Source organism: Schistocerca cancellata, chromosome 10 (assembly GCF_023864275.1).
Source record: "Schistocerca cancellata isolate TAMUIC-IGC-003103 chromosome 10, iqSchCanc2.1, whole genome shotgun sequence".
NCBI classification, from domain to species: domain Eukaryota; kingdom Metazoa; phylum Arthropoda; class Insecta; order Orthoptera; family Acrididae; genus Schistocerca; species Schistocerca cancellata.
In genome coordinates, this window is record NC_064635.1 from 176,233,142 (window position 1) to 176,250,169 (window position 17,028).

The following is a 17,028-nucleotide window of genomic DNA, read 5'->3' on the forward strand; positions in this document are numbered from 1 at the left end:
TTACATTCCTGTCTCTCCTATTGATTCACATCATGCACGTCTTCAGTACTCACTTGGAACTCCTTAGTTTTTGAATATTTTTCCCATTGAAAGTCCATGTCTCACTACCATAAGTAAAAACTATAATAGACATTGATTACTGAACTACTTTTTCAGATTCATTTGCAGCTTTGTTTTTCATTTTAACCCTCTGTCTGCCTTTTCCTTTTGCTGTCCATTCAGTCAATCTTTTCAGCTTCCCTAAATGAAAAGAAACTCGTCAACAACTGATTCTGTCACTTCAGACTTTTAATATATCGATTGTACCTCATTACAGTTCTATTACGGTTGAGTTTCAGTCCTAGTTTAAATGTGTTCTGGATATAGTGTATCAACTCATTGTGTTCTTTACAACCTATAAAGAAGATAAATGTTTGAGGATTTACAAGATGATGAGTTTTATATTAGCAGTGACAAACAGCTGTTCGTAACTACCTCTCCAAGCCGTTATAGAATGTCTGAAAAGGAACTGTATTTAGGGATATTCTTCCCCTCAGAAATTCCAATTGAAATAAAACAATTCCAATGCTTGCAAACACATAATTGTACAAAGTTTCAGGTAGTCTGTGTACAAATGTGGGGGTAATATATCCCTCCTCAGTCACACAGGCATTTGATTTATTATACTCATTGAGTATTGAAGGTATCTTCTTCCTAAATTGTAAGTTGGTGGATTAATTTATCTATTCTACAAATTTGAAATTTGGTTCTTTTGTTGTGGAATTATGTTTATGTTAAAGATGAAACATGACTATACCATTTTTCTTTGATGCAGAAGTGACCTTCATGTGAAATTTTCTTGAGTGGCACTTTTTTTAAAGAGAAACAGTGTTTACTTTGCAGTTCACTGTGCGTAGATGTTTCAAAATGAGTCAATGATTTTATACAAAATACAGATATTATGTTATAAAAGGTATAATGTACATTGCTGATAACAGAGACTGTTTGAATTTATACGATAAAAATTATGTTTCCTGAAACCTCAGAGCAACTGATTGCTGAAAATTTATTTTTCAGATTGCTATCACCAATACAAAAATAGAAGTCCCCCCTGCGGGTCCGGGGTTTAGAATAGGCCCGAGGTATTCCTGCCTGTCGTAAGAGGCGACTAAAAGGAGTCCATCCCCCTCACGGGGGTAGTTAGCGCCTGCGTTCGGAGACGGACGGTTCCACGACCTATAATTGTGGTCTTTCTGGTTTTTCACTTCTCGTTTCTTCCTCCCTTTTGTTGGTTCCTTTCTTTGCTCTTCTCCACCTCGCTGTCTTCCTTACTCTTTCCCTTGACTTCTCCTTGCCTTCTCATTGCCTTTTTCTCCTTGCCTTCTCATTGCCTTTTTCTCCTTGCCTTCTCATTGCCTTCTTCTCCTTGCCTTCTCATTGCCTTCTTCTCCTTGCCTTCTCATTGCCTTCTTCTCCTTGCTTTCTCATTGCCTTCTTCTCCTTGCCTTCTCTGGTCTCCGCCTCGGCGTTTGAGACAGTCTGTCCTCTTTCTCCCTCTCTCTCTTCTTTTTCCTCTTCTTCCTTCCTCCCTGTGCGTGCCTGAAGGCCGACCCACGCGTTCGCACGCGTAGCCGGTGACGGGGTAACGTGTAAGTCCCCGCCCTGGGTAGACATGTAAGGCACGCGCGTACCCCTTGGTAAAGGCCAGGCCCGGGGAGGGGTGATTGCCTGAGCTGATACCTTCTGACCATGCCGATTGGTCCCTCCGTCTGTTTCTCGGGAGGTGTGACCTGAGGTGTAAACATTCACCTAAGGCGGGAGTGCCCTCTGAGAGGGTCCCCACAAGGAAGGAGCGCGCCATCGGAGACGCTGGCAATCATGGGGGATTCCTCCGCAATGGATTCTACTCCATCGCTTTCGACTTCTGCCCAAAAACTGCAACGTGACCAGCCACCAGTGACAAAAGTACTACCGCCTGCCCCACAGTTCCTCGTCGTTTCTCGATCTGAGGACGGAAAGGATTTTTCCTCTGTCAACCCTTTCGTTATCCAGAAGGGCGTAGATGCCATAGCCGGATCTGTCAAATCTTGTACCAGGTTGCATAACGGTACCTTATTACTAGAAACTGAGAGTGCCTTTCAGGCACAAAAACTGCTTCGGGCCACACTCCTGTACACGTTCCCTGTCCGGGTGGTGTAGTCTATACTAGCTCGCTCGACGGATTGACTGACGAGGAGATTCAATCTTTCCTCGCTGAGCAGGGCGTGACGGCTGTCCATAGGGTCATGAAAAATGTCAACAATGACCTTGTACCGACCCGGACACTTTTCTTGACCTTCGATAGTGTTAAGCTGCCATCGCGCATCAAGGCGGGCTACGAGGTTATTTCTGTTCACCCCTATGTCCCGACACCTACGCGTTGCTACCAGTGTCAGCGTTTCAATCACACTCGACAGTCTTGATCCAATGCGGCTAAATGTGTCACTTGTGGCAGGGATGCCCATGAGGGTGACTGTCCACCTCCGTCTCCTCGTTGTGTGAACTGTCAGGGTGACCATGCCGCATCCTCCCGCGACTGTCCTGTCTATAAGGAAGAACGCTGTATCCAAGAAATTCGGGTCAAAGAGAAAGTGTCCACCTCGGCTGCTCGCAAGCTATTGGCTAGTAGGAAGCCCGCGCTGCTCCCAGCGGGGAAATACAGTACTGTCCTCGCCTCTCCTCGGACTACCAGGGAGGTAGCAACCCAGACATGCGATCTGACCTTCAGCACCACGGTCGTCCGTTCGGCCAGTGCTAAGATCGCACGGTCGACGTCTCCTCTTCCTCCCATCACCCCACAGACACCAGCCCCTTCATCAGCTTCTGCTAAGATGAAGACCCCGAAGTCAGATGCACGGGCCTTCAAGAAGGAACCATCCCGTGCAGACTTCCTACGTTCCTCGACCTCCCAGCCTTCGACCGGTACTTCCACCAAACGTCCTTCCAAAAAGGCTCATAGGAAGCACAGTTCTCCTTCTCCGCCACGGCGCATTTCTTCTCCTGCGCCACCCAGCGGTTGCCGCCCCAGGCCGTCATCCGTTTCACCTGGCCACACCGCTGGTAGCCGAACATCTGGCCGTTCACCGGCGGAGGAAGCTCCCCCTCCCGGCCATCCTCCCGAGATGGCCGATGAACCTATGGACCCAATGGACGATGACTGTCCGCCTACTGATAGCGGCGGCGGTGCTCGCTCGAAGCCATGCCCTCAGCGGCCTTCGAGGTGACCCCTTTTTTCATCTTCCTTTTCTTACGATGGCACTTATTCACTGGAATATTCGCAGCATTCGCTCCAACCGAGAGGACTTGAAGTTGCTGCTCCGCTTGCACCGTCCGCTCGTCGTAGCCCTCCAGGAAACGAAGCTACGCCCATGCGATCAAATTGCCTTGGCACACTACACCTCTGTGCGTTTTGACCTACCCCCTGTGGTAGGTGTCCCAGCTCATGGAGGGGTTATGTTGCTGGTCCGGGATGATATTTACTACGATCCCATCACGTTGCACACCGGCCTGCAGGCAGCTGCCATCCGCATTACTCTCCCCACTTTTACGTTTTCCTTTTGTACCGTTTACACTCCATCGTCATCTGCCGTTACCAGGGCAGACATGATGCAACTTATTGCTCAGCTACCTGCACCATTTTTGTTAACTGGAGACTTCAATGCCCACCATCCCCTTTGGGGCTCTCCAGCATCCTGCCCAAGGGGCTCCTTGTTAGCAGACCTTTTCAACCAGCTCAATCTTGTCTGCCTCAATACTGGCGCCCCTACTTTTCTTTCGGACACATCTCACACCTATTCCCATTTAGACCTCTCTATATGTACTCCCCAACTTGCACGCCGGTTTGAGTGGTATGCACTTGCTGATACATATTCGAGCGACCACTTCCCGTGTGTTATCCATCTCCTGCATCATACCCCCTCTCCGTGCTCCTCTAGTTGGACCATCTCCAAGGCAGACTGGGGGCTCTTCTCTTCCAGGGCGACCTTTCAGGATCAAACCTTCACAAGCTGCGATCGTCAGGTCGCACACCTCACGGAAGTCATTCTCGCTGCTGCTGAATATTCCATCCCTCACCCTACTTCTTCTCCACGTCGCGTACCGGTCCCCTGGTGGACCGCAGCATTTAGAGATGCTTTACGTGCTCGTCGACGTGCTTTACGCACCTTTAAACGCCACCCTACAGTGGCGAATTGTATTAATTATAAACGATTACGTGCTCAGTGTCGTCGTATTATTAAAGAAAGCAAGAAAGCCAGCTGGGCTGCTTTCACAAGCACCTTCAACAGTTTTACTCCTTCTTCTGTTGTCTGGGGTAACCTGCGCCGGCTATCTGGCACTAAGGTCCACTCCCCAGTTTCTGGCTTGAAGGTCGCGAATGACGTCCTTGTGGCCCCTGAGGCTGTCTCCAATGCCTTCGGCCGCTTTTTCGCAGAGGTTTCGAGCTCCGCTCATTACCACCCTGCCTTCCTCCCCCGCAAACAGGCAGAGGAGGCTAGGCCACCTAACTTCCGCTCCTCGAATTGTGAAAGTTATAATGCCCCATTCACCATGCGGGAACTCGAAAACACACTTGGCCGATCACGGTCCTCCGCTCCAGGGCCTGATTCTATTCATATTCAGATGCTGAAGAACCTTTCTCCTGTGGGTAAAGGTTTTCTTCTTCGTACATACAATCGCATCTGGATTGAGGGACATGTTCCCGCATGCTGGCGCGAGTCTATTGTTGTCCCGATTCCTAAGCCGGGGAAGGACAAGCACTTGCCTTCCAGTTATCGACCTATCTCGCTTACCAGCTGTGTCTGTAAAGTGATGGAGCGAATGGTTAACTCTCGATTGGTTTGGCTGCTCGAGTCTCGACGCCTACTTACCAATGTACAATGTGGATTTCGTAGGCGCCGCTCTGCTGTTGACCATCTGGTTACCTTGTCGACCTTCATTATGAATAACTTCTTGCGGAAGCGCCCGACCGCGGCTGTGTTCTTTGATTTGGAGAAGGCTTACAACACCTGTTGGAGGGCGGGCATTCTCCGCACCATGCATACATGGGTCCTTCGCAGTTGCCTCCCTCTTTTTATTCGTTCCTTTTTAATGGATCGACAGTTCAGGGTACGTGTGGGTTCTGTCCTGTCCGACACCTTTCGCCAGGAGAATGGGGTGCCACAGGGCTCAGTTTTGAGCGTCGCTCTCTTCGCCATTGCGATCAATCCAATAATGGATTGCCTCCCAGCTGATGTATCAGGCTCCCATTTTGTGGACGATTTTACCATCTATTGCAGCGCGCAGTGTACACGTGTCCTGGAGCGCTGTATTCAGCGTTCTCTTGACCGTCTTTACTCCTGGAGTGTCGCCAATGGCTTCCGTTTTTCTGCCGAGAAGACGGTCTGTATTAACTTCTGGCGCTACAAAGAGTTTCTCCCACCGTCCTTACGACTCGGTCCCGTTGCTCTCCCAATCGTGGAGACAACCAAATTTTTAGGCCTTACATTTGACAGGAAACTTAGCTGGTCTCCACATGTGTCATATTTGGCCGCCCGTTGTACCCGTTCTTTAAATGTCCTCCGTGTTCTCAGTGGTATGTCGTGGGGAGCGGATTGAACTGTCCTAATTCGTCTATATCGGTCGATCGTCCGCTCAAAGCTGGATTATGGGAGCTTCGTATACTCCTCTGCACGGCCATCCATCTTACGCCGCCTCAACTCCATACTATATCGGGGTTTACGACTTGTGATCAGAGCATTTTATACTAGTCCCGTAGAGAGTCTTCATGCTGACGCTGGCGAATTGCCACTCACCTACCGGCGCGATATACTGCTTTGTCGGTATGCCTGTCGGCTACTGTCAATGCCCGACCATCCGTCTTATCGTTCCTTTTTTGATGACTCTCTCGACCGTCAATACGGGTTGTATATCTCTGCCCTGCTACCCCCTGGAGTTCGCTTTCGTCGCCTCCTTCAACACCTTAATTTTTCACTCCCTGCAACCTTTCGAGTGGGCGAGAGCCACACGCCACCTTGGCTCCAGGCTCAGGTCCGTGTTCACCTTGACCTCAGCTCACTCCAAAAAGAGGTTACCCCCGGTTCGGTCTACCACTCCCGTTTTTTGGAACTTCGTTCGAAGTTCATCAACATGACTTTCATTTATACAGATGGCTCTAAGACCAATGACAGGGTCGGGTGTTCCTTTATTGTCGGGGCACAAAGTTTCAAATACCGGCTCCATGGCAATTGTTCTTTCTTCACAGCTGAGCTCTTTGCCCTCTACCAGGCTGTTCTTTACATCTGCCGCCACCGACATTCTGCTTATGTCATCTGCTCCGACTCCCTGAGCGCCATCCAGAGCCTCAGTGATCCGTACCCGGTTCACTCTTTCGTACACCGGATCCAACGCTCTCTTCAGCAGCTGGTGGACGTCGGTTCTCCTGTTAGCTTTATGTGGGTTCCTGGCCATGTCGGTATCCCTGGGAACGAAGCTGCAGATGCCGCGGCCAAGGCTGCAGTCCTCCAGCCTCGGACAGCTTCTTGTTGTGTCCCTTCGTCCGATTTTAGCAGGGTCATTTGTCGGCGCATTGTGTCGCTGTGGCATGCCGATTGGGCTGCACTTACAGACAACAAGCTTCGGACCTTAAAACCTCTTCCCGTGGCTTGGACGTCCTCCTCACGCCCTTCTCGGCGGGAGGAGGTAGTTTTGGCCCGGTTAAGAATTGGACACTGCCGGTTCAGCCATCGCCATCTGCTGACGGCTGCGCCAGCGCCGTTCTGCCCATGTGGGCACTTGCTGACGGTTCGACACATTTTAATGTCCTGTCCATACTTTAACACACTGCGTCTAGATCTTAACCTGCCAAGTACTTTCGATGCCATTTTAGCGGATGACCCACGAGCAGTTGCTCGTGTTCTTTGTTTTATCAATTTGACAAACCTCTCTCAGGACATTTGATGATGCTGTTTTTTAATCCTATGCCTGTCAGTCTGTCTTTTATCGTGTTTTCCCTTTTAGTTGTTGTTGTCCACTTGTGCCTCGCGGTGCATTCTTAGAGTAGTCAGGGCGCTAATGACCATTGAAGTTGTGCGCCCTAAAACCACAAAAAGAAAAAAAAAAAAAAATAGAAGTAATGCATATGATATTCTTCAGCTGTATGCAAGCACACTTTTCACATTTGTTTCTTCTCTCCATGCTGGTCTCTAAATCCCTGCATAAGAACTGCAACAAATACACGGTCCAGGCACATTAATGTGACCACGTACAATAACCACTCGCAGATGGCAGTGGCAGCACTAGAAGTGGAGAAATCATGTTAAGGAGATGTGGAAAACAGTGCAGCCGTTGTCCTAATGTGGAAACAGAGTGATTTATCTGACGTCCAAAACGGCATGATCAGTGGCTTTCGGGCCAAGGTTGCCACTATCCATAACTGGTGCCAAGGCTTCTGTGGCTCACCATGGGCCATAGATGACAGGTGAATGCCAATACTGCAACTGGGCATCCACTGACAGGTGACAGATGGCCTTTTCAGATGCATCACATTTTATGCTCGATGGGACAGATGTCCGTTTGCGTGTATGGCATGAAACGCCTGAAAGCAAAGACGCTGCAAGCAGGAGGTAGCATTATGGTCTGCAGAATGTTTTTCGTGGCATTCCCTGGGTGATCTCATCATTCTGGAAGACACAGTGGCTCAACATAAGTATCCATCCATCCTTGGGGAGCGTGTCCATCCCTATAAGCAGTTTAATGTAATTGGATAGATAAAAAGTCTGCTCACCAAGCGGCAGCATAACACACATATAAAAGAAGGTTATAACTAGGCAAACTTTTGGAGCCAATGGCTCTTTCTTCACGCAGAAGGGTTGAAGGGGAAGGAAGAGGGGTTAAGGAGAAGGACTGGACAGGTCTAGGAAAAGGGATATATTTTGTAAAAGTCACCCAGACTGCACTGGATGAGATTTGAAAACCTGAGAGCTTAAAGGTGGAAGACATGGTAATATGTAAGACAGAGATTACTGCTAATGTGCACTGCTACTGTGGTACTGTGTGCATTGTATGTAACAGAGGTGGGAGGGGGACACCAAAAAATAGACAAATAAGAAAATGAAAGATGTGGAAAACTAAAATGGAGTGAAGGAAGGAGTAATTACTGTGAAGAAATGCTGACACAGAAGAAATTGACATAAATTAAGGCCAGGTGACGGGAATCCATGACATTGTAGTGCGTTCCCACCTGCAGAGCTTGAGAAACTGATGTCTGTGGCAAGAATCCAGATGGCACATGTGGTGAAACAGGCACTGAAGTCATGACTGTCCTGTTGCAGAGCATGCTCTCCAACAGGATATTGTGTGTTGCCAATACACATCCTCTGCCTATGCCCATTCATCTTAACTGATACCTTAGTGGTAGTCATGCTGATGTAAAAGGCTGAACAGTGTTCCATAACAGCTGGTACATGGCACATGTTGTTTCACAGGTGGCTCTCCCTTTGATAATGTATGTTTTGCCAGTTACAGGGCTAGTATAGGTGGTGGTAGGAGGTGCTTAGGGGAAGTCTTGAAGTGAGGATGTTCACAGGGGTAGGAGCCATAGGGGAGGGAGATTGGTGCAGAAGGAGCATAGGATTTGATAAGAATATTACAGAGATTGGGAGACAACAAAAAGCTATGCTAGGTGTGGTGGGCATAATCTTAGAGACAATGGATTTCATTTTAGGACACGATTTTAGGAAGTCACGGCCTTGTCGAAGTAGCTGATTAATACATTCCAGACCGGGATAAACCTAAGTTACCAGTAATGTGCTCCAAAGCTGGTTTTTGGAGGGATCAGCAGTACCAGGAATGGACGTGAGAATGGTGGTGTATCGGTGTAAAGACTCTGCATCCGAACAAATACGTTTGCCTCTAATGCCAAGGCTGTATGGGAGCGAACATTTGACGTGGAAAGGATGCCATCTGTCAAAATGTTAAGTACTGTTGTTTGTTAGTAGGTTTAATGTGTACAGAAGCGTATAGCTGGTCTTCAGTGCAGAATATCACCATCGTGGGAAGTGGCACAGAATTCAGAATAGGGCCATCTGATGTAATTGGGTGAAGATATTCAGAGGTTCCAAGAATTTTAACAGATCAGCCGTACCATGAGTCCAGGTGGTAAAGATGTCATCAGTGTATCTAAACCAAACCAGGGGTTGGAGACTTACAGATCGCAGGACAGTCCCCTCCAAATGACCCACAAAAAGGTTGGCACTGGAAGGGAGTCATCCCGGTTCCCATGGCCGTAACCCTGATCTGTTTGTATGTCTGCCTCTCTCTGGTGTAGGAAGGATGTCATAGTTTTGGAATCGGGTGGGCACTGACTGAGGAAATGGTCAGCAGTAGATAGACCGTGTCTGTGGGGGATGTTGGTACAGAGGGAAGTGGCATCAGTGTTGACAAGAAAGGTGTGTGGTGGGAGTGGGACGGACAAGGATTTCAGATGATCTAGGAAATGGTTGGTATCTTTGATATTGGAGGGAAGTCTTTGTACTATGGGTTGCAAGTGCTGATCAGCTAAGGCAGATGTACATTCAGTAGGTGCTTTGAAGCCAGCAACTTTAGGATGGCCCGGATGATTGGGTTTGTGGATCTGAGGATCTGGTGGTGCATGCTTTGGGAGGGTGAGAAGTTCTGTGGATTGAGGTGTTAGTCCTTGTGAGGGGCCTGAGGTTTTAATGGGAGACTGCAGGTCAGTTCGAATCACAGTTGATATTACTTGTGAAAAAGTAGGTCCTTCACCAAAGCAGCATGATCAACAGTTGGTCTAGGGTTGAAAGTGAGAACCGTGGATAATACAGGAATGCGGAGTACTTTAGATGAGAGGTTGGACACTGCACTGTTGTGACTGGTTCTTATGATTATGGCTTATTCTTGGTCTGGGAGGCAGTGTGATGTTAAGGAGGTTGGCCAAGTTTGGTATGTAGGAGAGGAGTGGCTGCTTAAGGAGCTGCAGGGGGACAGGAAAGGAAACATAGGTAGTTTAGGAGAAGGCGGGATAGTTTTTTGAGGTGAAGTCGGGCATGTTGTTGCAGTTTGAAGTTCATGCCAGACTTCACCCCAAAAAGCTATCCATCCTTGTCCTAAACTACCTCAACAGTGGTGTTTCCCTTCCTGATCCTTGGAAGCTTCCTAAATGGCTAAGAGCTAAGTGCATTGTATGTAACAGAGACGGAAGGGGAATGGCGAGAAACAGACAGGTAAGAAAATGAAAGATGTAGAAAACTAAAATGGAGTGAAGAAAGGAGTAATTATAGTGAAGAAATGCTGAGACAGAAGAAATTAACATAAATTAAGGCAAGGTGGGTGGTGAGAACCGAGAAAATGTTGTAACGCTAATTCCCACCTACGGAGTTCTGAGAAACTGGTGTCTGGGAACCTCTACAGTCCTTCCCCTTCAACCCTTCTGCCTGAAGAAGAAGCCACTGGCTCTGAAAGCTTGCCTAATTTTAACCTTCTTTCACATGTGTGTTCTGCCACTGATTTACAAGTAGATTTTTTACCTATCCTACAAACATCTACATCTACATCTACATTTATACTCCGCAAGCCACTCACCGGTGTGTGGCGGAGGGTACTTTACGTGCCACTGTCATTACCTCCCTTTGCTGTTCCAGTCGCGTACGGTTTGCGGGAAGAACAACTGCCAGGAAGTCTCCGTGCGTGCTCGAATCTCTCTAATTTTACATTCGTGATCTCCTCGGGAGATATAAGTAGGGGGAAGCAATATATTTGATACCTCATCCAGAAATGCACCCTCTCGAAACCTGGCGAGCAAGCTACACCGCAATGCAGAGCACATCTCTTGCAGAGTCTCCCATTTGAGTTTGCTAAACATATCCGTAATCCTATCATGCTTACCAAATAACCCTGTGACGAAACACACCACTCTTCTTTGGATCTTCTCTATCTCCTCTGTCAACCCGACTTGGTACAGATCCCACAATGATGAGCAATACTCAAGTATAGGTCGAACGAGTGTTTTGTAAGCCACCTCCTTTGTTGGTGGACTAAATTTTCTAAGGAATCTCAACCTGGTACCCACCTTACCAACAATTAATTTTATATGATCATTCCACTTCAAATCATTTCGTACGCATACTCCCAGATATTTTACAGAAGTAACTGCTACCAGTGTTTGTTCCGCTATCATATAGTTATACAATAAAGGATCCTTCTTTCTATGTATTCGCAGTACATTACATTTGTCTATGTTAAGGGTCGGTTGCCACTCCCTGCACCAAGTGCCTATCCGCTACAGATCTTCCTGCGTTTCGTTGCAACTTTCTAATGCTGCAACTTCTCTGTATACTAGAGCATCATCTGCGAAAAGCCACATGGAACTTCCCACGCTATCTACCTCACAATCTACTAGATAGTTTTTCTTGGCACGATGGCATCTACCTGCAGGACAAAGCAACAAGTCACACAGCTTGCATTGTACGTGCCTGGTTTTAAGAGCACCTGGATGAGTTGACCATACTCCTCTGACCATCAGACTCCCTGGAGTTAAATCCATTCGAGAATCTGTGGGACCAGCTCGATCGGGCTGATTACGCTTTGGATGTTCATCTGAGAAACCTAATGCAGTTGGGCTCCACATATCTGTTGGTACCTTCTACAATCTCACGGACTCTCTACCGGCACGTCTCGCAGCAGTCTACATCTACATCTACATCCATACTCCGCAAGCCACCTGACGGTGTGTGGTGGAGGGTACCTTCAGTACCTCTATCGGTTCTCCCTTCTATTCCAGTCTCGTATGCACTGTGAAACGTTGTTATTCAGGATTTTGACAGATGGTCACCTCGATGTGGTTGGACAGTGCGTAATTTTAAGCCTGCTTACTTTATTCAAGCTTTGGTCTCCCTTCACTCCTCCCTCCAAAACTAAACTGACTCTTCATTGATGCCACACAGAATATAATCTAATTAATGTAAAATCCGCAACTTAAAAGCCTTGTGTTCAGCTAGGAGAGATAGACTGGCTGTAAAATGTGACAAACACTTTCTGTGGCCTCAAGCCTACTTTGCACAAGTTTTTGGTGAAACTTTCAGGATCCATCACCCACTAACTTGTAAGTTTGTGTTGATAACAGCCATCACAAGAGGTGGTGGAAACAGCTTATTGGTAGAGACAATGTATTGCGACGAGCCAAAACTACTTTCGTGTGCCCACAATAGTGGGTTCTTTGATTGCTCTGGAAGAAGGCTCATCATACTGGAACACATGAAGCATTAGTTCACTTTATTACATAAATGAATAAAAGATTTACTTTGGCACTGTTCTTTGTGACAGGAGCAGTGGATATTTTACAACTGTCATTGACTATTACTTGATGCACTAAGTAACAGACTGTTCTCTTGAGGTAGAATGTTCATCATTTATAACAGAACATTTCATCCCAAACTTTAACTGTCACTGTCCTGCACTATGATGTTGACTACTGTAGCTGAGGTCTCAAACGGGGCGCAGAGCTCTTGCATGCTTGAAGTTTATTGACCTCAGTGTGAAGGTACTTCTGTGCTTAGAGGGGAGGTGTGGTCTCCAGGAGTGTTTCCCATACATCCTTGTGGATTGCAATGAGACCTCCCTCATGTCTGTGATATTGATTTGCATTGCTGACTTTGGTGTGGCACAGCGATCTTTGGGTGCTACTACACGTTGATGTTACAAAGTTTTCATTTAGATCGCGGGAGTAATATTCAACATAACAACTACCTCAACACACTATGTGCTAACAGTGATCAAACTGAATTTTTGAAGAAGACCATGTCATTTTCATGGGAAAATACACTCAAAGACTTTATAAGAAATTTAATGTGAAATTTTCTTCTTATTCTTTTGCTGTATCTTGGTAGATTTCAGGCTCAAGCAAACATTAAATAATGGAAGATGAAACTTTCAGCTTCTAGGCTAACACAGGTAGCTGGCTACAGGTCTGTATATCATCACAATCTAGATTCCACTTTCAAGTAAATTGGTTTTGCCAAAATGCAACTGAATTAACTCCTTTCAAACTAACCTAAACCTTGGGCTACACTACAGATAAATTGTCTTAAATGTAGAGTCTGCCTTTGAGATGGAACCATTAATAATAGTTAAAGACTGACAGTGTTAAAGTGCTGTGTATACTAATAAAAGAAAGTGCTGCAAATGGCAGAAACAGAAATTGAAAGTACCGTCCATAAAAGGTGCGTAGTTCGTATCATTTTGTCATCACAACCAGTATTAGTATTTCAGATGACATCATTAAGAACATACTAATAGAACAGGCACAGGTACAAATCGTGCATATATTTTATTGGTTACCATATAATATCCTCCCGTACACTGTTTCAGGTGTGACACTTTGATACTTTTGCACCATATTGTGAACAAGTACAGCACAGTGATGGCCCATGTAAAGTTAAGCCCCGATTTTATCTGGTGCTGTTTCACTTTTGTTACTCAAAAATAGGGCAGTAGTAGTACTTTGAGAGAAAAGGTATTTTGAGCAGTTGTGTAGCAGAATATCAACAATGTAGGAAAACATAGATTGCTACAAATCGTAAAGAAGACATGTCAAATTGCAGACAGGCACATTTAAAAGACACTCACGCAACGCTTTTGGCCACAGCCTTAGTCGGCGAAAGAGAGACATACACACCGTTCTGGCCTGAGATGCTGGAGTTGGCAATTATATGTGCATGAGGTGTGATTTTGTGTGTGTGTGTGTGTGTGTGTGTGTGTGTGTGTGTGTGTGTGTGTGTGTGTGGCTGAAAGCTTTATGTGAGTGTCTTGTAATTGTGCATGTCTGCAACTTGATCTGTCTAAGTAGCAATCTGTCTTTTCTTAAGTTGTTGTTATTCCTACCTGGAGTTTCCATTGTTTGTATAGCAGAATATTTTTGTTGCAGTGGTACGGGAAGCAAGACAGCAGACTACCCACGGCAGCCACCGTACAACCCCAATTATCACGGGACACAACAGGCACCACCTCCTTATAACCCAAATTATCACGGCACTCAGCAGGCACCGCCACCGTACAACCCAAATTACCACGGCACGCAGCAGGCCCCACCACCGTACAGCCCGCCAGGCCACGCGCCCCCTGCCTACAATCCGAACCAGCCACCTCCAGCGTACAGCCCCGGCCACCCGCCAGCCTATCCGGGCTACCCGACACATCAGGCTGGATACCCTGGCTACCAACAGGGCTACTCCGGCTATCAAAACCATCCGGGTGGTTACTCTGGGTATCCCGGCCATTACGGAGGCTACCATCAGGGTTACCCGTCGTACTCGGGTGGTGGTGGTTATTATGGCTACCAGCAAGGTTACCCCGGATCTCCAGGCTTTGGGCATTATCCGGGTGGCTACTATCCTGGTGGTGGCTCACAGTGGAGTCCTCCGGGCTACACCTCCAGCTACAGTATGATGCCAGGGCTCTTCGGTGGATATGGCGGTGGAGGCGGCGGCTTTTTCTCGTCGAGCTACCATTCCAGCCCATTTGGATACTCGAAGAGCTTTTTCAGGCCGAGCTTCCCGACGATCATCTTCTTGCCGATTCCACAGTGAGTACTGCTAAGGATATCAGTTTAGTTTTATTTCTAAAATTATCTTATTTCTTTTATTATTAAGCACACTGAACAAAATATTAGGCATCTGATTGAAAGAGCCTGCTGATTCTTTTGGAGAACTGTAGATGTGGGACTGGTACCAGATGGTCATGTGACCCTCCACCTCTGACGTAAGTCAGGGCAGTGTAGTGCATAGTGTCCAGATGGTCGTGTGGAATCCGCACAGTGAGACAGGTCAGCATGGAGACTTGATAGAATGGCAGAAAGGAGGTATCGTGTTTCGAAGTGCTGATGCCCACATCGTGAATGAAGTGGCCTAATTTGTCAGTGTATGAAGGGAGGCCATCCAACATATCTACAAGGTATGGTGTACCATTGCAACCCTGTAACACGGTGGTCATAAAAAGATACCAACAGACAGGTACTGTTGTCTCTAGCCAATGACAATCAGTTTCAAACAAGTCAGGAATGGCTACTGTCAGCCAATGCAGTTCCATCTCAGTCAGTTTACGAGTAAACATTGTGAAGGGAACTGCATGCAGTGGATATTTGGAATTGGGTACCTCACAGAAGACCTTTGGTCATGATGACCATAACACTTGAAATCTTTACTGAAACAACCAAAACAGAACAATAACTGACTGAACTGACTGGAGAGGGGTAATCTGGTCCAAAAAGTCACCATTTTGCCTCTTTTTCACACGATTCAGGGTGTCTAGCTCACCAATGCCCCTCTGGGGCATTTAATCTACATTGTGTAGTGAGTGTAATTCAGGCAGGAGATGACTGTGATGTTTTAGGGGTGTTTTTCATAACGTGTCTTGGACCCACCCACTCATCAGGCTACTGTTTCAACATTCTTGGTTACAAAGTTCTGCTCTTTGTTCATGATGAGCATGCTGTAGACACTGCCATTCGTCAAGATGACAACAGTTATGCTCACAGGGCTGCACACATACATTCCTAGTTTGATGAAAACTAAGGCATGCTGTCGAACCTCAAATGGCCAGCTCAGTCACCCAGTTGTAGTCCCATACAAAATGCCTGGGATTATTTGGAAGGATGAAACATAGCAGTCAGCATCAAAAAGTGACTTCGCCTGGATATGACATATGGTACCTGAAAGAGCTTATGGGTGCTCTTTCTTACCACACTGATGTCATTACCAGGGCCAGAGGACTCTTGGTGGTTAATTACCCTCTTCATAATGATTGACCCTTGACTTTGAGCTCATATTCAATTTACATCAAATGGCAAATATGAATGTGTTGCACCTTGCTGGAATTGTGGAAATATCTACTTTTATTTGGTGTGTGAATACTGCATTTTAATTGCAAAGTGGGCTACATACATGATGATATTCAAGAGAAAGCTTGCTTTTTCAGTCATTTTTTGCTGATTGTCAACTTCGGGGAGCCATAGGAGTCAGACCGTAACTAGGAGAAAAATGTCCTTTGCACAGTTTAAAGACACAACTGTCTGTAATTACAGTCATATATTCATTGCTTTCCAACCAACCATTTTGTCCTAATAATGTTGGATGTACATTGCCACAGTTCACATAATGCATAATAATATGTTTTAATATGTATCAATATGTATTAACAAGATGAACTGTGTAAATACAAACTCTTTTGTTGCCGTACACAGCTGTTATGGATTTATGCATATAAATCTACATAAGGCACTAACATCTACATCTACATCTACATCCATACTCCGCAAGCCATCTGACGGTATGTGGCGGAGGGTACTTTGAGTACCTCTATCAGTTCTACCTTCTATTCCAGTCCCGTACTGTTCGAGGAAAGCAAGAATGTCGGTATGCCTCTGTGTGGGCTCTAATCTCTCTGATTTTATCCTCATGGTCTCTTTGCAAGATATACGTAGGAGGGAGCAATATACTGTTTGATTCCTCGGTGAAGGTATGTTCTCGAAACTTCAACAAAAGCCCGTAGCGGACTACTGAGCGTCCCTCCTGCAGAGTCTTCCACTGGAGTTTATCTATCATCTCTGTAACGCTTTTGCGATTACTAAATGATCCTGTAATGAAGCGCGCTGCTCTCCGTTGGTTCTTCTCTATCTCTTCTATCAACCCTATCTGGTACGGATCCCACACTGCTGAGCAGTATTCAAGCAGTGGGTGAACAAGCGTACTGTAACCTACTTCCTATGTTTTCAGATTGCATTTCCTTAGGATTCTTCCAGTCAATCTCAGTCTGGCATCTGCTTTACCAACGATTAATTTTATATGGTCATTCCATTTTAAATCATTTCTAATGCCTACTCCCAGATAATTTATGGAATTAACTGCTTCCAGTCACTGACCTGCTATATTGTAGCTAAATGATAAAGGATCTTTCTTTCTATGTATTTGCAGCACAGTACACTTGTCTACACTGGGATTGACTTGCCATTCCCTGCACCATGCG

The 17,028-nt window shown here is 46.3% G+C and overlaps 1 protein-coding gene across 3 annotated transcripts in view; it reads left to right on the forward strand.

The window, feature by feature from the left end:
• The window catches only part of LOC126106891 (uncharacterized), a 276,906-nt gene that overhangs the window by 221,525 nt on the left and 38,353 nt on the right, over nucleotides 1–17,028 (forward strand). For all 3 annotated transcript variants that reach the window (XM_049913302.1, XM_049913303.1, XM_049913304.1), the window contains one exon: nucleotides 13,934–14,590. In XM_049913302.1, coding sequence (XP_049769259.1) covers nucleotides 13,934–14,590 — 657 coding nt within the window. The remainder of the gene's footprint in view (nucleotides 1–13,933; nucleotides 14,591–17,028) is intronic.